Below are 25,020 nucleotides of genomic sequence, written 5' to 3' on the forward strand. Positions count from 1 at the left end.
TCACACTACCACTGTGCACAGACCTAACATTTCTGAGTCAAAAGTATAGAGACATCACCTTTAGTGTACAATGAGAGTAACAATTCTGAGTCACACCTTTACTGCAGTAGTTGTTGTTGTCCTTCAAGGTGTTCATTAGTGGTTATAAAATGGTGTCTTGGTTGCTTCATATAAACACACCGATCTTAACCTTTCAAGTAAACTGGTGAATACTAGAGAACAGAATCAACAATGTCAAGACAATCTATGATTAAGGATCTTCATGATGGAACAGATAGGTGGATCATTGTTGCTAAAGTCTTGAGGAAATGGAATGTGTATCAAAAATCTAACCCGACAGAGGTCTTTTACTTCACAATGGTGTTAGTTGATGAAGAGGTTAGTTCAACTTATATGTATCTATTTCTCCCTTAATACTCTTAATGGTACTAACCGTCAATGCTGTCATTTTTTTAAGGATCTAAGATCCAAGCAAGTATCCTGACCAAGAGCCTACTTGATCACTATCGCCAGACACCTGTAGAGGACCAAACATATTTCATAGCTAATTTTATGTTGTCAACTAACACTAACCAATTTAGAGCAACGACTCATCCATGTAAGATAACATTCTCTCAACAAACTTTTATGAGGGAAGAAGTGGCTGGAATCCCAAAAATGTGTTTCACATTCTTTCCTATTTCTGAGATAATTAAGCAAAAGGAGGATGAATCTATTGATCATCTTATTGGTGATCATATACTCTTCTTTATACTTTTATATTTGTATTATAGATTAATATTACGATTGTACGAGAAACAAATTTTTATTGTGTCAACAGATGTTATCGAATTTTTAAGAAACATGGGTTCACTAGAAGAGTATGGGAAAGACAATGAAACCAAACATAAGCTGAGGATGGTTCTATGTGATACTGAGTACATTCCTTACCATATACTAAATTTTCTTTTCTGTATTTAACACGTTTTAATTTTTAATTTGACTCGACATAAAATAAAATTGCAGGGACAATGACATTGAGGTTGTTTTGTTCGATGAGTGCTCCAATGATGCTTTTATGGGGCAACTGCATAATCTACAAACTCCAGTGGTCATTGTTATCCAGCTAGCTAGGATTGGTTTCTCTGAAGATGGTCCATATTATATGTTTTCTAATTTTTATTTAAAATTGTATCATTGATTTTTATACCACAAAGTCTGATTAACTCATGAGCCACACAATGAAACTGTGGGAGAAAGTAATTGAGCACAAGTTGAGATTGGAGACAAGTATTTTTGAGAATCAGTTTAGTTTTATACCAGGTAGATCAACTACAGAGGCGATTTATCTACTAAGGGGATTAATGGAAAAGTATCGTTGTAAAAATAAAGATTTACACATGATTTTTATTGATTTGGAAAAAGCTTATGACCGTATACCAAGAGAAGTGCTTTGGAAAGAGTTGGAAAAAAAGAGAGTACAGATTGCTTATATTAAAGCTATACAAGATATGTATGAGGGGGTAAAAACTAGTATAAGAACGTCTAGTGGTCAAACAAAGGATTTTCTATAAAGATTGGACTACATCAGGGATCATCATTGAGTCCTTATCTGTTCAACTTGATCTTAAATGTTTTGACGAAACATATTCAAGGGGAAATTCCCAAATGTATGCTCTTTGCAGATGATATAGTTCTTATAGCAGAGACAAGAGAAAAGGTTAATTGCAAACTTGAGTTATGGAGGAGGACATTGGAGTCGAAAGGTTTCCATCTGAGTAGAAGTAAGACGGAATATTTATATTATAAATTTGGTAAGAGACTATTCGACAATAATTTGAAAGTGAAATTGAAAATCAAATTATACCTCAAGTGGGAAAGTTTAGATATTTGGGAGCCATTATTCAAAATGATGGCGAAATCAATGGAGATATTTCACATAGGATTCAAGCGGGGTGGTTTAATTGGAGAAAAGCTAAAGGAGTTATTTGCAACCGTAAGGTGCCTAATAAACTTAAAGGAAAGTTTTATCACACTGCTATCAGACCGGTAATGTTATATAGTAGTGAATGCTAGGCTCTAGCGGGACAGCAAGAGCATAAAGTTGGAGTAGCAGAGATGAGAATGTTACGATGGATGTGCGGACATACACGTAAAGATAAAATTCGAAATGAACACGTACGCGAAAAAGTGAGGGTAGCACCTATTGAGGAAAAAATGATAGAAAATCGGTTGAGATGGTTTGGGCATGTACAAAGAAGACCAAGGGAGGCACCAGTGAGAAGAGTGGAACATATAACTTTGAGTCCGATTAAGAGGGGTAGAGGAAGGCCTAAGAGAACACTCTTGGAAGTTGTTGAACGCGATCTTTTAATTAATAATATTCCTAAAAGCTTGATAAATGATAGAGCACAATGGCGTCTTGCAATCCATGTAGCTGACCCCACCTAGTGGGATAAAGGCTTGTTGTTGTTGTTGTAAAGTTTGATTAACTTTTATTTGGATAGGTGCACCGTATGTGTGCAGCTCCTTCAATGCCACCAAGGTGTTATATAATCCAGCTATCAAAGAAGTCAAAGATATGATAGAAAGGTAAGTCAAAATATACCAAATTTTAGAGTTTTGTGGCTCTATTCCATTTCCTAACCAATGATAATAATGAATGACAGTGCAAAGGATCGTTCATCACCAATTATGAGTGCTGCATATCTAAACATGACACCGATTAGCACCCAACCATCTACATCAAGCATGATTCGAAATAATAGGAGAGTCAAGATTGCTCAGATTCAAGATCAGGAAGTTGTGAGTGTATTCTGAACTATGCTCTTCTGATTTTACTGGATTTTAAATTAATATTAAAATGTCATTTTCCTTTGATGATAGGACTCAAGTTTTTTGGTGCACTGTACCATCGTTAAGTTGGATACCTGTCATGGTTGGACGTATGATGGGTGTTCCAAGTGTGGATCAAAGCCAAGAAATCACAATGGAGGATTATTTTGCAGTATGTGTAAGAAAAAGCCAGAAGCAATAGAGGCTAAGTATAACTCTTTATAATATGAGTTTATAAAATTTATTGTAAGGATTGTCTGTCTATATTTAATATGCATTTGCTTATGTATCAAGATTAAAAATTCACAACATTGTGGAAGATGACACTGGAAAGGTGTCCGTAATTTTTTGGGACAAATTGGCTATACAATTGATCCAATTGACAACAACAAAGCTAAAAGTTATACTTCACAATGTAAGCAATCAAAAGGAAAACACATTTATGCTCTTCCTTATAAAATATGAAATATTAATTCAATAATTTAATCATTTATGATGTCTGTTATAGCTGGAACGTGAATATGATTTTCCTAATCAGTTAGACGCTTTGGTTGGAAGGAAAATGCTTATAAAATTGAAGGTTAATTCCTACAACAAAGAGTACCCAAATTCAAGCATAAGTGTGACACAATATACTGAATGTGGTGACCTTTTAGACCATTTGAATGAAGCTGTTGAGGAGGTAAAATATTTATTTATTTTGCTATAAAAAGTATTCTGGAGTAACATCAAAATTGTCAATCTATTTAGCTATGATCATTTTGTATGAGCATTATTATGCATATGTACCGGTATTAAAATTGCTGATAGACATGTGATGGAGTTTTGAAATAGTTTCATCGCAATAATAAATATCCTTATTATCCTTGCATATAATAGTAAATATTATATTGTATATATTGAAAGAGTGATAAGTAGTCAATGTTTCTAACATCGTGTAGGAGGGAGTTGACATTCAGGAAGCAGCAGATAAGGTTCAAACTCATATTTCATGTTCAGATTTATTTGATTATTGATAATTATTTTATGTCATAGGTGAATAATCTATTCTTATTAATAATTTTTTCTATATTATGCCAGGAGACTGATTTATCTATGCAGCATACACAACACAATTCAATCCCTGTGAATGAAAAGATACAATCCCTCACTCAACTAGCTCTACCTACTAATGATATTGTCCCTGAGATGTCAACGTCTGAGATGGTGACCCCACCACATATAGTACATGAAGGATATGGAAAGGGTAAAAGAAAGAATACTGTCAAGAGGAGTGGTGGTGTAGGTACTACTGCTAAGGCAACTGACTCAGGAAGTTCATCCATTACACTTGGCAAACCACTAAAAGCTATAAAGCAAGAGAAGTAGACTTCCATAATGAGCTTAGCTGAGAGGTGTCATTCCAGCTGGAATGGATGTGGAGTCTATTATATTTCTGTTTTTTTTCCTGTAGCTTTGTTTGAGAAATGCCTTTGTAGACCTTTAGAATTTCCTGCCACTATATGGTTTTGGATTTCGTTAGTTCTTATATGGCCTTTATAAGCCATACATTTCATTGTGTTTATTTTACTCATGACTGTTGTTGTGTGGTCTCCATAACCCTATAGACTTTTCTTGAAGTGATCAGGGTTGTGGTTGTCATGTTAGTTATGTTCTTTCTCTTTATTTCAATAATAAATCCTCTCAGTTTGTTTCACTGTTTCTTTATCATAGTTCAAATTCAAATTCAATTTTTTCTTAATTTAAATTCTATAAGAGGATCGTATAAAAGAAATTTATATAATATTATAAATAAAAATAAAGAAGGTTGCCAGATAAATGTAAGCTAAGTAGACTATGTAATCAAAGTCTCTCTATTAATATATAAAACTACCAAGACAAATAGTGTTTGAATCTTATCTGTTAACAAACAACTTTTAAAAAATTTGAGGGCATACCCACGAAATACTTCAACTTACCTACTTGTGTATTTTGCTAATGAAAGCTTATCTATTTAGTAGATAACTTGATATGCGATGCATTGAATTTGATAGCAACTTCAATGCACAAATGACTTGAATTCCCTTACATTACCAATAATAAATTCTTTTCTGATAAAATGAAACAATAATGTTAGAAATGACTTCCATGACTTATATACTTCAAGCCATGTAGTAAACTATTTCCAAGGTTAACAGACAGCATTAAACAATATATACTTAATGTAATCAAATTGCTGAATTTTTAATAATGACATGGATAGGTTTAGCAGATAACTTGATATGCCATGCATTGCTAATGCTTAAGACAAAAACTTCAATGCATAAAATGACTTGAATTCCCTTGTATTACCAATAATAAATTCTTTTATGATAAAATGAAACAGCAATAATGTCTACAGATTAAAATATAAAAATATGTTGTCAAGAATCTAATATCCACAATCATTGTTAAAAACAAATTGATTAGAGTAGTATGCAATAAAAAAATGATCCATACATTATTTGTTAATAATTTTAATGACTACACAAACTTTATCTTATTTGTAATAAAGGCAAATTATTAGTCTAGCTAGACAAATAGAACATATATTTAATAGCATATCCGAATAAGGTAAGGTGTTAAAGCATACTATTAAATTACCTTATCAGTTGTTGAGCAGTCATTTTCAACCTACTTAACCTACACTCTGTTTCATGAAATAGCCTGTAAAGTTTCTTCCTTTCCTGCTTTGACATTGACATATCTTACTTGCATGAATAAATGAAAGTTACATCTCAGTACTGTGAAATGGGTTTAATATTTCAGTATATAAGTTAGTTTCAGGCTCTGATATGCAACTACATGGCAATAGTTTAGCTTGACTGAAAAGAAAAATGATGGATAGATTGAGCAAACAAGTCACAGCCGAGCCAAATGAAAGCAACCATGCAGTCAGTTCAAAATCACAACATGTATATTCTGCTGTAGGTAATGAAATTGTATGATTAGTTGATTAAGAAGTTTGTTCATAGGTTTATCAGTATTATAATTAAGTCATAAAAACTTCTTCATCTACTTGTAATGTCAAAGAACAGCATGAACTGGGTAGATTTTGAAGAACAAAATCGCATGAGGAATCTACAAAGTATTACCCCACCTTCAAGCCAGAACTTTTTGTATAATTCACCAAATCAATCTATATTTATTCCCCTATCAACCAGTCAAGGTACTATAGTAAATACACTACCATCCACAGTATTATCAAATGAGGATACACATGTGGCTAAGCATCAACGCAGAAGAACTGCTTTGCAAGATATTACAAATGTTGCAACCAACCTATCTACCAAGTTCTATGGTAATGTAATCAAAGGTAAATCTTTGTAAATGTTAGATATTAAGAAAACCAATTACTAATCATTTGTACAATTTGTAGTTAATCATGATACAAGTTATTTATTATAACATGTACTGACCAATTGTAGAAGTGCAAGTGAATTGTGATGCCATTTCATTACCAAAGGATGTATTCAAGCGCAAGAGCAGAAGGTTTTGTGCAGTTGAGACAATAAACAACCCTACAGTTGTTGTGACAGAACCAAAGAAGAGAGGTCGACCTTCTAAGAAGCATGATGGATTACATCTATCCAAAAAATATTTTGATTTAAGAAATGGAGGTTAGTCATGTCATTTTTTAATTACAAAAATTATATATCCATTATCTAATTAGGATGAAGTGAAAACAGTCATCAGTACCTTTGTAGAATCTATTTCAACATATTCAGGAAGCCTTAATTTAGTAAGTCATAAATAAAAGATGAATCTAATTAAAGGTGCAGTAAATAAATTATTAAGTCATGATATATATTTTATAGAAACCAATATAATTGAACGTACTATGCTGAATATTAATATACATAATAAGTTTAATATAAAAAAAGGCTGTTGAATAAGCACTACTACAAATGTTGTTTGTTATAGAGTTGTAATTAAATTAATATTTTTGATGAATTCGAAGAATTTTTAATTTAAATGTTAAAGTACTATGTTCTTTAATTTCAAATGTTGTTTAATTTCAAGTTGATGTAGTTTAGGTTTTATGGGTACTCTACAGAGGTATTAATGTTAAATATGCATTACTAAAAATGTTGTTTGTTATAGAGTAAAAGTTAAATTAATATTTTAGATGAATTTGGTCATACCATAATAGAGTACCTGTAGCTATGCTGAGACTCAATTACATGTTACAGGTGGTGAATTCTTAAGTGAGAGTTCTAATTTAAACAACGAACTGGAAGAAGTGACTGCAGGTATCATCACACTTTAAGAAGTAATTTTGTTACTATTCTTTCATTGCACTCTATTAATATTAGTTTTTGTTGCAGATCCACAAATATATTACAAAGACATCGACTTCTCTTTTAATTGTATGGAGGATGAAGAGTATGAACTTAGTAATGAGGGAGATCAAATTAATAGAGGTCAAAGTTTAATGAATTCCATCTTTTTCATTGATATAACAATTAGTTGATGTGTGATTTCAATAAATTTCATCTTTTTTTGCAGATGAGTATGATAAGTTTGGAATTAGTAGTAAAAATGATAATGAGGTTGGGAGTGGTATAATTGGTACTCACTCCTTCCTATTGATACTTTTAACTTAAAACATTTTACATTGTCGGTAAAGTGTTCATGACTAATTTCAAGATTTTCCTTTTTTTTATTGGTAGAATATATAGATGAAGGTGATCCTTTAGAAACCTGTAGTTTTTGCGGAGCTCAACTATGGTTCAATGAAAGAGTTAAAAGAGATGCCTTACGAAGGAATTCAATATTTTCTATTTGTTGTCAAAAAGGTAAGGTAGTTTTACCATCTACACATTCACCGCCACCACTATTCCAGAGATTGTTCTTTGACAAGAAATCACAAGAGTCAAAGAATTTCCATGCAAATATTAGACAATACAATAATATGTTTTCATTTACATCAATGGGAGGGAAAATAAACCATTCCATGAACTCTGGTGGTGGTCCCTATTCGTTTGTATTGTCTGGATTAAATTATCATATGATAGGAAGTTTATTGCCGCCTGAAGGAGCTAAACCATTTTTCTCACAACTCTACATATATGACACTGAGAATGAAGTTTCTAATCGAATCAATGCTGTGAGGTATGTGTTTAAAAATATATCTTTCAATAATTTCTACTTATCTTAATGTATATTAATAGACTTTTCATTGTTTAAATACAGCAAGCATAAAAAAGATATCAATATTGATCCAACAATAGTTAAGCAAATTAAAGATGTCTTGGACGAGGTTAACCCATTTGTGAAACAATATCGAGTGGTCTCTTCATTGATAAAGAATCGTATATTTAATCAATTGAAGTTGCGCTTGATTAGCACAAGGGAACATGATGGTCGTACTTATAATCTTCCATCAGCTTCTGAAGTTGCAGCATTAGTTGTTGGTGATATTGATATGTCATTCAGTAGAAGAGATATTATAGTAGAGGAATTATCAGGAACACCTCAACGCATCAATGAATTACATGTGTCTTACATTCCTTTTCAATATCCTATATTGTTTCCTCTTAGCGAGGATGGTTATAGAGATGACATTGATCATCGTGAGGAAACTATTATTTCAACCAAGGAAAAGAAAAGGGTTAGCATAAGGGAATACTTTGCCTATAGACTAATGGCACGTGGAAATGAGTTATCCCCATTACTTCATGCACGTAGATTGTTACAACAATTCATCATTGATGGGTATACAATGATTGAATCACAAAGACTACTATGGGTAAAGACTCATCAAAAAGAGCTTAGGGTTGATTTATATTAAGGGTTGACTGATGCACTAATTAGCGAAGAACGAAACGCAAATTCTACTGGAAAATGAATCATTTTGCCTTCATCTTTCACTGGTGGGGCAAGATATATGATTCAAAATTATCAAGATGCAATTGCTATTTGTCAATGGGCAGGATATCCAGATCTTTTCATCACTTTCACTTGCAACCCTGCATGGCCTGAGATAACTAGATTTTGTCAGCAAAATTCATTATCTCCTTCTGATCGGCCAGACATTCTATCTAGAATTTTCAAATTAAAATTACAGTCATTGATGAAGACTATCAAGTAGAAGAAAATATTTGGAACAATCCGTGCAGGTTAGTATAGTAATTTTAATTAAAGTTTTAGAATACATGTTTTCTTAATTATAATTCTTATATTTTGTGTTATTTATTACCTCCTAACTAATCATAATAATACTAATTGTTTTTCTTTGTTTGTATAGAAGTATATACTATTAAGTTCCAAAAGAGAGGTCTTCCACATGCACATATTCGTTTATTCCTTAATCCTCAAGACAAAATTAAAGATCCAGATCATGTGGACAAGTTCATCTCTGCTGAGATTCCTGATAAAGAATCCTCACTATTGTTACATGACTTGGTAAAAAGATTTATGATTCATGGTCCATGTGGTAAAAGTAACCCTAAATCTACATGCATGAAAGATCAAAAGTGTAGTAAATATTTTCCCAAGAAATTCAATGAGGAAACAACCATTGATGATGATGGATATCTTACTTATAAAAGAAGAGATAATGGAAAGGTTATTGAAATCAAGGGTATTCCTTTGGATAATAGATATGTTGTGCCATATAATCCTTTACTATTATCCATGTTCCAAGCTCATATCAATGTTGAGAAGTGCAATCAATCTACTGTAATTAAGTACTTATTTAAATACATTAGCAAAGGTGATGATAGGGTAGTAGCTACAATTTATGACAACAATGATGAGATTCAACAGTATTATAATTGTAGATATGTTTCTACATATGAGGGATCATGGCATATATTTGAATTTGACATTCATCATAGATATCCTTCTGTTGAAAGATTAAGCTATCATCTTCCAAAACAACAATTTGTGATATATTGTAATACTGATGATGTAGCTGATTTGCTAGACAAACCAAGGGTTTGTGAGTCACAATTCCTTGCTTGGTTCAAAATAAATAGATCTAATGATGATTTTGCCAAAACATTAACATATTCTAAATTCCCACAATATTATGTTTATCAAAGGGATAAACGAACTTGGAAGCGAAGGAAGAAAGGATTTGCAGTTGGTAGGATTACTCATGCATCTCCAACATCTGGAGAACTTTACTTCCTTAGAATCCTATTAACAAAGGTAAGAGGACCTTCTTCATTTGATGATATCAAAACTGTTGAGGATATTATACACCCAACATTTAAAGAGGCTTGCTTTGTACTTGGATTATTGGATGATGATCAAGAATATATTAATGCAATAAGAGAAGCTTCCATATGGGCATCAGGAATATCACTTTGAAAGTTATTTGTTAGTATGTTACTTTGTTGTTGCCTAAGTCGTCCCGAATTTGTTTGGAAGAACACCTTAACTCTACTATCTGAAGATCTGTTGTTTGTCCCTCATCATGATCCAACCTTATCAGGTAATTTTAAATTAAGAGTTATTTTTTTCATCCTTGCTTTGAAATATAAGCAATATAAAGTAGTAGAAATCTTATTAAAGTTATTCTTGTATAGGGTTTCAAGTATCAATGTTTGATAAGGAACAAGTTGCACTTCAACAAATTGATGCTTTGCTTAAAAAGAATGGTAAAACGCTTCATGATTTTCCATCTCTTCCATTGCCTGAGTCTACATCAATAATTGACTTGACAAATCACCTCATACTACAAGAACTAAATTATGATCGACATGCGTTGCAACTACAAGCGGATACTCTCATCAAGGCCCTTAATACAGAGCAAAGGAATATATTTGACCATGTCATCTCTTCATTGTCTTCAACATCAGGTGGATTCTTCTTTATTTATGGATATGTAGGCACTAGGAAAACATTCTTATGGAATGCATTATCTTCATCACTTCATGCTAAAGGAGATATAGTATTGACTATCGCATCTAGTGGTATTGCTACAACATTATTACCTTCAGGAAGGACAGCACACTCAAGGTTTGCAATTCCTATCCAAATTACTGAATCTTCAGTCTGTAACATAAAACATAATTCTCCATTATCACATTTAATACAATGCACTAAACTCATAATATGGGATAAAGCTCCAATGGTTCAATGTTATTTCATAGAAGCATTTGATCGAACACTTAAAGATATAATGCATTGTAATAATCCTTTTAGTGGAAAGTGTGTTATAATGGATGGTGATTTTCGCCAAATATTTCCTGTCCTACCAAAGGGGGCAAGAGCAACTATTGTAAATGCATGCATTAGCTCTTCACATTTATGGGATCATTGCACAATATTCCGATTAACAAAGAATATGCGACTGTGTTCTTCATCTTCAAACAATGATACCCAAAAGTTGGCATCATTTTCACAATGGTTGTTGGATGTTAGTGATGGAAATTTAGGGGAACCACATGATGATACAACTAAGATAGAAATTCCTCCTGATTTGTTAATCTCCAATTACAAAGATCCCATGGAAGCAATTGTTCCATCCTCTTATCCGAACCTATTAGAAAATTTATCAAATTCAAAATATTTCAATGACAGAGCAATTCTTGCCCCTACCATTGAGAGTGTAAATGAAATTAATGATTACATGTGTTCATTGCTCCCTGGTGAATCAGTTGAGTATTTAAGTTGTGACTCCATTTGTAAGTCCACCCGTGACAGTGATTGCTTTGAAGATTTGTATACTATTGAATTCTTGAATACAATTAATAGCTCTGGATTGCCTCCTCATAGACTTAAATTGAAGGTTGGAACACTGGTTATGTTGCTGAGAAATATTGACCAAGCATTAGGTTTATGTAATGGGACTCGATTACGAATTACTCATATGGGGAAGAGTGTAATTGAAGGCATCACACTAAATGGATCAAATCCAAATCAAAAGGTTTTGATCCATAGAATGGATATGAATCCTTCGGAGAATAGATGGCCATTCCGCATGCAGCGAAGACAATTCCAATAAGTCTTTCATTTGCAATGACTATTAATAAAAGTCAAGGCCAATCTTTGAGACATGTTGGATTATATCTATCGAAGCCTGTTTTTACACATGGGCAACTATATGTAGCATTATCAAGAGTGAGAAGTATGGACGGGCTTAAAATTCTTGTGCAAGATAATGACAACATTAGGAAGAGCATAACTACCAATGTTGTATACAAGGAGATATTTAGGAATTTGATGTAATTTTTTGCTAACCTAATGGAATTGTTACTGTAAAATATATTTGGTTGATTCAATGGTCTATTGATTTAATTACTAATACATGTATTTAGAATTTATAGTTTTTAAGCTTCCCGCACGGGGAGTGAACGCTAGTTTATATAATGTACATATCCAACCAATCTATTCCTATGACAATGTGTTGGTCTAACAAGCTGGACCCAAGCCAATAATTCTTGTCATCACACAACAAGGGATTAATAACCCAGAGAGGGATGAATCCTAGAGACAAATTATAAAAAGCCACAATCATCAATCAATTTTTTCTATATATAATCTATTAATCATTAATTAATCTTTTTTTTAACTGCTGCATTCATATGCAGAGAGCTCTCCTACAGTGGCAGGCTCGCCTTCTCTTAAGCAATTAAGTGGAGGTATGGTCAGAGTCTCTTGAGTCCCATACGCATTCCAGCAAAACGGGTCGTCCAGAAGCTGCCCTTCGTACGGCAACAGCTCAACCTCCGCCATTGTTATGTTGGTGCATGCGATGGTGTCGCTGCAAGCGAAGTGGATCGGAGGGGTACGCACGTCGTACGTGCCCTTTATGCTTCTGTACGACACTTCGTTTACGTGCACCGCCGACGTCTGGTTCCGGCATTCCTTGGACAGGCAGTAGTATTGATCTATGATGATGCAGTTTAGGACGTTGTCCATTTGAATGTTCTCGAACCTCAGCCCAGTCACCGAGCCCATCCCTCCCTGCCACGTCTTGATTCGAAGCCCATTGTCTGACTCCCTTATGACGGAGTTTCGAACTGTTAGGTTCGTCACACATGCCTGCGAATTGTGCACTCCCAGGCTTCCGATACTGCACATAATAATAATAAAACATGGTTATGTACCAGAGACAGATTCTATAACCTCTTAGTTTGCATTTTGCTCCTTTCATGCCTATATAATAGAACACGAAACAACTGAAGGAAAAAAAGGAGTCATGGGGATGTGTCTTTTTAGGTTTGGTTTTGTCTGTCTGTTCTGGTTCTTTATTTCTGATTGCTCTAACGTCCTACAAAATTAAAGATGCTGCCTGATATGATATGATATGGACCATTCCAACTGTTGAAGTGATTGGTCGTCACAGGTAGAGGAAAGAAAAGTAACACTCGTCTTTAAACATTGATCATAGTCTTTACACAAATTGAAAGTAACTTTCACTTTCATTTTCATGAGGCCCGCACTGGGAAGCTCACATGTAGGGTAAAGTTTATAAATCCTACTTATCTTGACATGGGATTCATGACAAATTTATTGTTGTCATTCATCTTCTTCCTTTGAAAATTAATATTTGCTTGAATTTGACAGTAATCATTAAGAAACAGGATTTGTTTTTTCTTGGGTATGTGCTTTGATATGTTTAAAGTTAAAATTAAGATTTCACTCTCTTGTGGATAAAAAGAGGGAATTAGAGGTACCTAATCCCGTGGCTAGGACCACAAGTGACACCCTCTATATTCACATTTGAGCACCCAGGTCCAATTGAAATGCAATCATCACCTGCCAAGTCATCATATTTTTTTAAACCGCACGTCCGAATATGAACAGAAACACGGGACTAAACAGGCAAATGTGGTGATTGAAACTTTGTTGTTTTGTGTGTACCGTTGCTAATCATGGAGTTGGATATTTGCACTGTGTTGCAGTTCTCTATGTGGATTCCGTCGGTGTTGGGGCTGAGCTTAGGCGAAGAGATTGACAGCTTATCAATCACAACTCCTTGGCAGCCATCGAACTTCATGTGGAACTGAGGGCTGTTTTGAATTCTTAGACCAGTCACCGCCAAGTTCGAGCTCATGAAGAACCTTATCATCTATGAAAAGTCCAAAAACAAAAAGAAAAGAACAAATCAGAAACTTTGCTGAGAAAAGGCTCATAATCAATGATTCAGCTGAGAAGTTTACTCACTGTTGGGCTCTGACATGGTCCTGGCAGCGTTTTCCCATTGGGACCCTGAAAGTTCCATTTTTTTTTTTTTAAGTAGAGTTTCAATTTCATTTCAACATCAATTGAATACAGAATTCATCGGGAAGGGCACGGATTACACGTTTCAAGAAATTAAATTGTGCCCACCATAAATACTAAAGGAGGGATCAATGCGTTACTGATATGATAAAATGATGAGATTACCCTGTGAGGTTTGCAAGGAAGCTCCCACCACTGTTGTCCATTGCCTTCTATAATTCCAGTCCCACTGAAAGTCATTTGATCAAGCTTGTAAAACACAAGCCATTGGTTGCGACTATCCTTTTCTGGCCATGAATCTGGTCCCTCTGGAGGCATAAGCACTCCATCCACCTGTTCACATTTCGCACATTAGTCTTCTTCTTATCAAAGTTTCCAGACAAATGATGTTTTGAGGAGATGAAGTGTTCAATTGAAGTTACAAAACTTACTTGAAACACAAGTCCAGGCTGACAGGGACCTGAAAAGATAGTGGAAGTGATTTTGAAACGGTGATTTTCAGGAGCTAGAACCACCCCTGAATCTACTGCACAGGCTGCTTTCCACGCTGCCATGAACGCGGCGGTGTCATCGGCGGCGCCATCTCCGACAGCCCCGAAGGATGTTACGTCGAAAACAGAGCCAGAAGCGGAATGCCCTGGATTATCTGGATGTGGTTTAGAAGGAACACTAGGAGACTTGGAAGGAGGTGAAAAATTATGAACAGGGCTTTTCTGCTTCTTTGGGTGGTGGTGGTGGTATCTTCCTTCTGCATTTCTCCAATTTTGTGTGAACAGAATCATAGTAATGCAGAGCAAAAGAAATGCGCGAACGAGGTCCATGAAGAGGAGATATACTCTGTAAATTTGAAGTGTGAGAGAAAAATGGTGAAAACTAAACAAGGAGGAAGAATAATGACGATGGACCTATTATGGTCTAACTAGCAAGTTTCATTTCATCCTGAAGCAGAGGTTCGTATTTATGATTCAAGACTTAGAGATGGGCTCAAGAGCTGTTTCCAGAGCACAGGATGACACGTGTCAAACCCTGGTTGGCTAGAAGTGTGGGCATCTGGAGGAAACTTTTGGAGGTTCTGGTGCGACTTTTTGGAAGGGTTTCTTGTTCTAATGATCTTCGAAGTTTTTTTCCAGGAAAAAAAAAAAAGAGTTTTGCTTTAAATTTTTCTCTGTTAAGTTTCTTCCTTATAAACTGATCAATGGTTTTGTTGTGGCCCGTGGCATCTCGAGCCCCTCTTCTATGTCCCTACATTACATGAATTTCTGTTTTTCAGGTAATCTGTTGGCTAAGAAATGTTCGGCTATTGTGAGGCCCTAGTTTTCTAGAATATCGTGTTAAAGCTGCAATTCATATGTATATAAATCTCTATATGGTATTGATTTTATAAGAAGCCGTTTTATTTAATTTATAGATTATAAAAATATAACTCAATTCAAACCCTCTACAAAACACAGCAAACCCAGCCCGAGGATTTAGTTTAACTCTAATTCTTTATAGCTTCTAGTTCAAAAAGTGTATTGAAGAGTTCATTATGTTGCATGCCCCTGAATGATCAATAGTAGTCAGCATCCTTTAGAATAATTGAAAAGTTAAGAGAATATGGGTCGGGGAAAAAAAAAAAGGCATGCTAGTATATGTTATGTCAAATGTTTATAAATTTCATATAATTAAATTTATGTATAATGTAAAAGTATGGCTCTGCAAAGTACTGATCCATGATAATATATGTGTTTTTACATCATCTAGTTCAGAAAGTGTACTGAAGAGTGAGGAGCTGAGTGGGTTGCACCCGATTAAATTTGGTATCAGTATTGTATTCTTTATGGAGTATTGATTTTTACAGAGTCAACATATTGGGTGACAAATCCATGTGCATGCTCGTTTATTTTATGTTATTTTACTAATAAATTTCATAAAAATTATCAGTATTTTACACGATGATATATTTATTTATGTAGCATCGTGGCCGCTAGTTAATATATGACGACGTGGAAAGATCAGATGAGCTTTCTTTTTATGTCTTTAGAAACCTATATGCATGTAGACGAATACATATACTACCAAATACACTGAATAACAGTGTTCTTTCCCAATATGCAGCCAAAATATTTTCGACACTTTTTTTTTTTTTGAAAGGGAAAGACTAATCTCAGCAGAAGAAGCTAAACATCTAATTTTAGCTTATAAGGGGGAGGGGAAGAAATAGAAGCCGTGTGTGTGTATCAACAAAATCATATCCAATCATTTATGTGAATTGTTAAATGTTAATACGTACGTTTCTAATACTGATGATTATATAAAATAAAGCATGATGAGCACACGAAGTGAAGAGAGAAGATAAAAAAATGGTATTGAGCAATATTTTGGGAAAAAGCGGGGATCGGGAAGACTGGGCAGGGAATAAAGAACAGAAGTGTCAATTTAAGAGTGAATGTGGTGATGGTGTGTGAGAGAGAAGAATCAATCTCGTGACTCTTTGTTGTTGGGTAGCCAGAACCTCCATGTATGGCCATAAAACTAGGCCGCACTATTAGGTCCACGACAGCAGAATTGTTCATTCACGGGTCACCAATCCTTTTTTATAATTGTTTCAAGAAATAAACAAAACAAAACAAAAATAGCCTCAATCCACATGCATGAGTAATCACAATTATTTTGACGAACTAAAATTATACATGTTATCATATATGAAACAATGGGATCATCATCAGGTCATCAACTGGCCAGCGACTCACCTGGTGAAATATCTCAGCGATCTGATGCGCCGATCGAACTTGTCTTTGTGATTGCGTGAAAGAACAACGGACGTAGTAAGTTGCGTTAATTGTGTGGTTGAATAATGGGTGGGGGGAGAGGAGGCACTTATAGACGAGGAAAATGGAAACTGTAGACGACGGGAGTGCGTGAGCGTTTTGTCCTACCTGTCACGTGGGGACTCTCACGGGCGACATCTCTGGTGGCTTTTCACTTTTCGTGATCTCATGTTCAGGGGTGACATCGGTGTGTTTGTGGCTCCCATGAACGACACGTCGGATTGGCTTGCTTCACGCGCCAGGATAGTGGTTCTTTTCTTCCATTGTGGTTCCAGTATGGCCATCATGGCTTACGCCAGGGAATTTTGTTCCTCACGTTAGCTTTACATGTGAGAGAGATCACCCAATGTTAATTTAATTAATTAATAAAGATTTCATCAATCACTTACAAGGTCACATCATATCGGTTCAAATCTTACTAGTAATATAAAGACGAGTGTGATTTATAAGCATTTTTATAAACATTAAAGCATGCGTGGATCTTAATAAATTCTTAGAACTTAATTTGTCTAAATTTTTATTCTCTCAATTTAAAAATATAAAATATTTTTAATTGAATTTTACTTTTTAATAAAATAGTTACCTATTTTTTAACTAATCTTATCTTTTTATATTTATCTTTATTAAGCACCCTACAATAAATATAAAGTTATTATCAACAAGGACACTTTTAAAAAAAATATAATGATTACACCTCAAAAAATTAAAAATATCTTACATTTTTTAATATTTAACTTCTCAAAAAATGTCTTAAATTTTTGAACAAAAGAATTATTTATTAAATAAAAAAAAACTTTACATGTAAGAGGATCAGTACTAAAAGTGAACTAATTATTCAATCATTTAAGACAAATGGTTCAATAATTAATATTTTTTTATTTAAAAATATAAGACATTTTTAATTAAATCTTACACCTTGATAAAATAATTGCTTATTTATAAATAAACATTATCTTTTAATATTTACCTTATTTAATAAAGTATTTTACTTTAAAATAAATATAAAGTTATTTATTTATTATGGATACACTTTAAAAAAAAGATAATAATGACATCTTCAAATACTAAAAGTAATTTACATTTATGAACATCTAATCTTTCAAAAAATATCTTATATTTTTTAACGGAAGGAATAGTCAAAATTGTAATTAAATCGTAGTTGGATAAGTCATAAATAAAATATTTTATTGAAATAGTCAATACACTAATTTAATGATTTTGGATATAGCATGAGCCTAAACCTTTAAGAGCTTTTTTTTTTTTTTAAGAATGGCATTCAAGGACCTTTCAAGGTAACTTATCACAATAAGGGCTCATCAATTTTACATCAAATATTATCTTATAAAAATAAATATATGTTGTTGTTAATAGCTTAACCTTGTTAAGTTTTTAAAGAAATCCTAACAAAAATACAAGTCAAGATTCAAGTTTTTACAGTAACATATACATATTTTTTAGAAAATGTCCTATGTAAAACTGATTAGTCATTGTTGTGATAAATTTCTTGAGAGGACTTTAAATGCCATTTTCCTTTATATAAAAAATTAGTGTGGTTTTATTTTTCAAACTTATGTTAAATCTCTTAATCATGTGCTCAAAATGGTGCATGTGAATGTATAATTCTTTTAAATACGTTGGATTCAGAGAGACCGTGCGTGTTAAAGTTCAAACGCAACATTACCAATACTCACATGCGCAGCCCTATTAATTAGGTTGAAAATCCAAGAGAGCTACTTACGCACTGTGAGTTTGAGTTCAGACGGATGACGGGACGAAGAAGGGACACGTATATGTCGGGAATAATTCACGAGATGGTGTTTTTTTGTGTGTGGTCACACTCACGGGCTGTGTATAATATACATGCAATGGGATTAAAAGGTAAAATATTATACATTATGTGGTTGGCCAACAGAATTAATAATTAATAATTATTTCATAAATGGCTTTATTGATAGGGTTGTGAATCCTAAAAGGCTGCAAATGAACCCAATATTTTAAGCTTATGATCTTTGTTCCCCCCCCCCCCCGACCGGCCACCGGCTCCCCGTAAATATTGGAGGCTGATTTTGATAAAATATAAAAAAATAACGACACCAGCCACTTGGGGCAATAAACACTGCTTGATGTTCCAAGTTCACAGGCAGTTTACCCGGCCCATTCATAAAGGCCGATGACATTGGGCAGCTTACATCGCTTTCTCAAGCCACATTAACATGCTTAAGTAACTTAACATTAAAATGTATTTTCTGACCAATAAAATTTGGTCTATAAATATTTGGCTCATAACTTATAAGATTATGGGTTTAAATTTCATTACTAATATAAAAATTTTGCTGATAGGTAATCTAGAAGTATTTATGTAAACATTCTTAAAGTTTAGAGGCATATACTGATTTTGTTAAATCTCCAAAACTTAACTCACTTAAGCTTTTAATTTAGTTATTTTCTATGATAGCAAGTCTCTTGTAAGATATCATAGGAATGATGAATATTATAAGCAATTCATTATATGCGTTGGCATGTTATTCAAGCATCTAATGAGAGCTTATTAAAAGGGGGAAAAACATAAATGTAAAGGTTTCCATGTCATAGAACATTAGAATTGTCTCTAATAAAAAGCAAATGTCAAGAAAGAAAAAAATTGTGACATAATTTCAACTTGATTCCACCTAACCTTAGCTTGAATTGGTTAACATTATAATTGGTTTCAACTTGCAAGTGATTATTATTTCATCTAGACATCAATTGATTATATAGTTAATCTCTCCGTCCTGTAGAACGTAATTGTATGTGGTAAGAATTTAGAGCTCGTTTGGATTTTAATTAGGCATGATTGATTAATATGATTAATTTTAATTATAATTAATTATGTTATGGCACAATTTGTTTGAATACTAAAATTGATTTTAGTATGCAAATTACCATAAAGGACATTGCTTTTTAAAATTAAATTATTGATAAAGTTGTATTTAATATTATTAAATTTTTTAAACTTTATTTAAAAATTAAAATATATTATTTAATAGTAAAATTGAATATATAAAATCTCTTAGAGCTTATTTCAAAACGTGATTTTGACTTAATAATCAACCATCAACTTTTTTTGCTGTTTAGGTATTTTTTTAAAAAAAAATTGATTATTTTTGCCCAAAAATCAATTATAATGTCTTGTGAAAACAAGCAGTTAATAGTCATGAACAATGTGCCTGTTTAGATTGCAATTTTTAAATTTTAAATGTGTTTTCAGCTCCATGTTTGAGACAAAGCTAAGAGAAGTAAAATAACGGAGCTTTTGAAGAAAAAGACACTTTCTAAACAAAAGGCAAAAATGTTTAGAACTTTTTCATGAGTGATGCTTGATATCCTAGTTTTTTTTAGAATAATTTTGCCCTAAGAACTTTTAAAAGGGTACAACTTTACCCCACCGTTAACTTGGACTAACATTTGATCGTTAAATCTATGCTTTTGACTAACACTTTACGTGTGTGATATTTTGAGAGGCTATTCTTCTCCCCTTCCCCCTCCCCCTCCTCTCTCCCCATGTATCATTCTTCTTCTTTGTTGGTGTAGACACTATACTACTTCCTCTTTCTTTTCTTCTTCTTCACCCATAACCCTCCATTTCAAGGATAGATATTAAATTTTAGTTCAACTTAGGGAAGGAGGGGCAAAACCATTGCTAGAAAAGGAACTCACAAATAAAAATAGGAAATCAATAAATTAGCACACCCAACAAATTCAACGAAAATGCATCAATCTCATTTCAACTAAGAAACATTTTTTGATTGGCCTAGAAGTGAATTGTAACATAAAAAAAATAGCTTAAGGATAACTGGGTAATTAAGGATAAATTAGACAACTAAGAGTTAACTTGAATTAAAAAGTAATGTGTGAATAGCTAATAGGTATATCGGATCCTAATTAGGGTTTAGAATTAGACCCTAAGTGATATTGGGCCTAGTTAGATGGATCTTTTGAGAGCCTTGGCCACAGCCAAAAATTAATTTTTAAGCCTTCAAATTTGCATTTCAACTCAAAAAAATAGAGTTTTGAGTGGGAGTTCGAAAGTAAACGAAGAAGGCTCTACTAGTATTTGTTGTGGGCATCCAATTAAATTTATTTGGAGCTTCTAATTACCTTAGTAAATACTTATAACCTCTTCTCTTCCTTTCTTGTGCATTTTCCTCATAATTTTTGGGTAATTATTTAGGAATCCAAAAATGGGTTATGAGTTTACCTAAAATTATGACTTCAATGTGATTAATGAGTGTTTATTTAAGTGTCTAACATTTAAGTTAAGATGTTATTGATGCTTTAAGATTTGAAAGTTGGGTTTGAAATAAATCCTAAAGCTAATTAGTTGAGTTAAGAAGGTTATGAGTTATTAGTGGTGTTGATTAGACTAATGAGAATCTAAGTAAACTAATGAAACCTAAAAATAAATTTAGTTTTAAGTAGATAATCACGATAGGATTTTTGAGTTTAGGCATTGATTAAAGTTAATTAAGGATAATTAGTCATTCATGACTATTGATGTATTTGATTGTAGATTAATCATTATTGATACTATTGAGCTTATTGGAGGCTCCATTTAATATTCACGAGTACTCCTGATTGGTAAACCAAGAGTTAAGGTAATCAAAAATTTTAATTACTATATATCATAATGTTTGCAACTGTAAGTCATGCTAAGTTATCACTGGCTTGAGATAGGTAATACGAACATGTTGGTTAATATGTTGGCTTTAAGTTAATGTTATGTGATAAACGTGCCTAATAGTGATAAATATGCTTTATGGCTATGTGATAACCTGTAAGTTTTATTTATGAATGTGTTGAGCTGTTGAGGTATGTATAAGTATATATTTGCGCATGTTGACTGAACATACATCATTATGAGGGATAAGAGTTCATCTTAAAGTAGCAGAAGATTAGAATGGTAAATCCACATGGTTTGGCCTCCACTGAGTTTGCGCATAGTAGTTTGCAACATCTGGGAAAATATAATCTTGGTTTATTAACCTAATGAGGTTAATTAGTAAGTTAATGAGGTGTATGGCTAAAGGGGCTTAATTTGATGTATTTATGGTGATTTCAGCCTTAGAAGTGGTTTTGAATCAATGGCAAGTCACCCAGGCAAGGAAAGAAGAATAAAAAGTGAAGAATTCTCCTTTGTGCCACATGCCGCGGCATGTGGTCAATCCCTCGTGGCGCACAAAGACAAATTTGAAAGTAATAGACTCCTTCGTACCATGCATCGCGTCGCATAGGCAAAAAATGATAAATCATATACGTTCTGCATGCAAAAATAGAAGAAGAGGAGGAGAGGAAAATGAAGAGCTCGACTTAGGCTTTCCTAGGGCACGACAATAGCTTCTAATGTTGATGTTTTAAAACTTCCAAACACCTAAGGTAAGTTTATGGTGCCTTATTCTTCCTTTCTCTCCTGCATTTATGATGACTTATGGTAGGGTTTGAGTAGAAAGATGGATTTTCAGTTTATAGGAGTATAGGTCCAATTTCATTAGTTAAAATGAGTATAATAAGAGTTGTTTAAAGTATCAAAACACCACATTGATAATTTTAAAAGTGATTGGTCCAAGAGAGCATTTAATATCCAAAAATTAATATAAATATGGTAGTTGGTAAGGGTTTATATACATTAATGATGGTTTGAAGTGTTATTAGTGATAATGTGTATTGATGGAACTTAAAGAGCCCATTAAGTATGAATGGGTAGAGATTTATGGGATTGGTAGAATAGAGAAAAGATGGAATCCATATTGATATTTCATTCAGAGTGAGATTGTAATGATATTCTTGCTTATGATTGTAGTGTGAATCTTTTGGCACCATTCAAGCATGTTGAAGCTTTAGAAAGTTGGTATGGTGAGGGGTAAACATTTGACCTCTCAAAGGTTTAAGGTAATTGGGAGAAACTTAATCCTTATAGTTGAATGGTAATTATATTTATGAAATATGATTTATGATTTTAATTTAGGATGCATTTTGGTAATAGGTTTGATTTGCGAAATGATTTTTAGAAAGAAAACCTTAATTATGCCATCCTTTGAGTTTTACGAAATTGATTGTGATTTATTATTATGGGTGGAGAATTGTGATGTATTATGTGTTGATTATGTGAAGTAATTGAATATGGTTACATGAAATTATTGACCATGAATTAATCTTTGAAAATGTATAATATGTGATAAATGTGCATAACATGATTATTTGTGGGAGTTTGCCTAGAGAGAGGAGTAGATTGGTTGAAATCCACGTGGTACTAGCAGTGACCATTAAAATCAAGAACTTGCCTTAGCACTGACCATTGAAATTGAGAGGTAGCCCTTGTTCTATGGTTGATTTGGGACTATCCTACTAGTTCTACAAGGAACTTAAACCTAACTAATCCTCATCAATTCATGAGGAGGCTAGATTAAGGGTACGACATCCCATGATTATCAGTATTGGGAGAAATCATATTATATGAGTGAGTTCACCCTGACACGGTAACTCCTCATAAGTAAAAGGCTAGGTTAGTCCGTGAAAGATGTAGTTATGTGATAGCTACCGGTTTCGTGTCAGAGATAATAGGAGGATATAAGGTTGGCATATGATCATGCATATAAGTTCAGCTACATGTTGTTAGTTTTGTGGTCCGATATGTGTTGAGGGCATGTGGTTATTATTTTTATAACCCCATGTTATGTTTTGCAAAATAACATGATAAAGTACTTTTTGACAAGCTCGGTCACATAGTTGTTAGTTTTGTGAACCATGATCGAGTATTATGTGTTATTTGCGCTTATTTGCTTAATTGCATCTATTTACAATTGATATGAAACTGTATGGGTTAGGTGAAACTTAGTTACTAAGTGATTGTACTTACCCCTCAATTCTCAATATTTTTAAGACCTAACTCATTAGATTCGAATTGAGAAAAGCACATAAAGGCCTAGGTTTGCAGAGTAATCCTTTGTATGCCTCTTGTTATTACTTTCGTATGTATCTGTTGATGTAATTGCCAACTAGGATCATTTGACATGATTTATGCATTACTTGTATGATCTTGTGTATAACTAGTATATCTTGTACCCTGGGTTAGTGAGTTTTGGTTGTAAACCCGTGGATAGGGTTAAAATATTTGTGCAAGTAAAAACATATGTATTTTAAAAGATTTGGGATGAAATTGATGATTTTGTGCAACAATTTCTCCCCTTAAATATTTTGTAAAAATCAGGGTTGAGTAGTGATTTTATAATATAAGTATTTTTTATTGTGTGTAGTGCGTCGCATGAGTCTGTTAGAGTTTATTAAGTATGGTCGGATGGTTGGTGTGAGTTATTAGCATGAATGGTTGAGTTGGGACACCCATTTGTGAAATTTTGTGAAAAAAAGTGGTCAAATGGAATTTTGGTGTCTAACTTTTTATTAAAAAATGAGTTTGAGTGTGAAACTGGTGCCATTGGCTAGAACTAAGAGAAAGCTCCATTTAGATACCGAAACTACCTCAATCGAACATCGAAAGAAGATTTGGTACGCGTCGGAAGTTCACTCCTTATGCTGTCAAATGACAGAACTGATGCTGTCAAATTCGTGCATTGCACCGCGATGCATGGCGCCTCATACTGCAGCGCATAACACAGAGAAGATAAGCTACAGCGCACGTGTCATTTTCTGCACCAAATCTGTTTTTGAATTTTAAAACTCATTATTTTGGGTCTCAATTGATTTTCTAGCTTCTACTTTACTTTCAAAACTATGATACAAACTTTTTAAATAATGTTTGAGATTTAAATTGCTAAAATTAGGATTGCTTTAAAAGAATTTGAGAAATTCCCTTTATAAAACTTTACAATTTGGTAATCCTTTGAGGGTTAAACCTTAGATTACCATGATTTAGAGTTAAACATGGTTTCATTAGGGAGACCTTACATGGTTGGCATATTTCATTACTATATGTGTTTAGTATTGCTAACAACCTACGAGTGTGGCATAGGTCTGGCATGACACAGTATCACTGATCCTCGATTAGACGGTGTGGGTCAAGCACTTATGACACCTTAAAATTCAAGTAAGTGGAACCTATGGTCCAAGAGTGAGTATGAAAACCTTTAGCCGGGTGACCTCTCACAATTAGAGAACGAGGCTAATCTAGTTAAAGGGACTAGACCTATATGAGTTGTTAGCTCAT

General features: G+C 33.5%; 1 protein-coding gene and 1 pseudogene across 1 annotated transcript; one reads left to right on the forward strand and one right to left on the reverse strand.

Annotated features, from left to right (window-relative positions):
• Positions 1–10,384: 10,384 nt before the first annotated feature.
• On the forward strand, positions 10,385–12,015 carry LOC129308432 (uncharacterized; annotated as a pseudogene).
• A 21-nt stretch (positions 12,016–12,036) lies between these two features.
• Positions 12,037–16,839, reverse strand: LOC129307927 (polygalacturonase At1g48100-like). The gene is made up of 7 exons (XM_054948883.1): positions 16,746–16,839; positions 14,445–14,850; positions 14,179–14,346; positions 13,957–14,001; positions 13,654–13,861; positions 13,467–13,548; positions 12,037–12,862 (listed from the first exon to the last, which is right to left on the reverse strand). The coding sequence occupies exons 2-7, from the start codon at positions 14,832–14,834 to the stop codon at positions 12,355–12,357; spliced, it is 1,401 nt and encodes a 466-aa protein (XP_054804858.1). The 5' UTR covers positions 14,835–14,850; positions 16,746–16,839; the 3' UTR covers positions 12,037–12,354.
• Between the last annotated feature and the right edge of the window lie 8,181 nt (positions 16,840–25,020).

Source organism: Prosopis cineraria, unplaced genomic scaffold (assembly GCF_029017545.1).
Source record: "Prosopis cineraria cultivar Desert tree isolate PC_DT_omini unplaced genomic scaffold, ASM2901754v1 PC4, whole genome shotgun sequence".
Taxonomy (NCBI): domain Eukaryota; kingdom Viridiplantae; phylum Streptophyta; class Magnoliopsida; order Fabales; family Fabaceae; genus Prosopis; species Prosopis cineraria.

Bases quoted from the DNA above. Each gene is read 5' to 3' on its own strand.
- LOC129307927 (XM_054948883.1), bottom strand. From the start codon at position 14,834: ATGGACCTCGTTCGCGCATTTCTTTTGCTCTGCATTACTATGATTCTG. The intron at 14,347-14,444 runs GTAAGTTTTGTA...AAATGTGAACAG, and splicing joins AGCCTGGACTTGTGTTTCAA to GTGGATGGAGTGCTTATGCC. The intron at 13,862-13,956 runs GTGAGTAAACTT...GACTTTTCATAG, and splicing joins GACCATGTCAGAGCCCAACA to ATGATAAGGTTCTTCATGAG.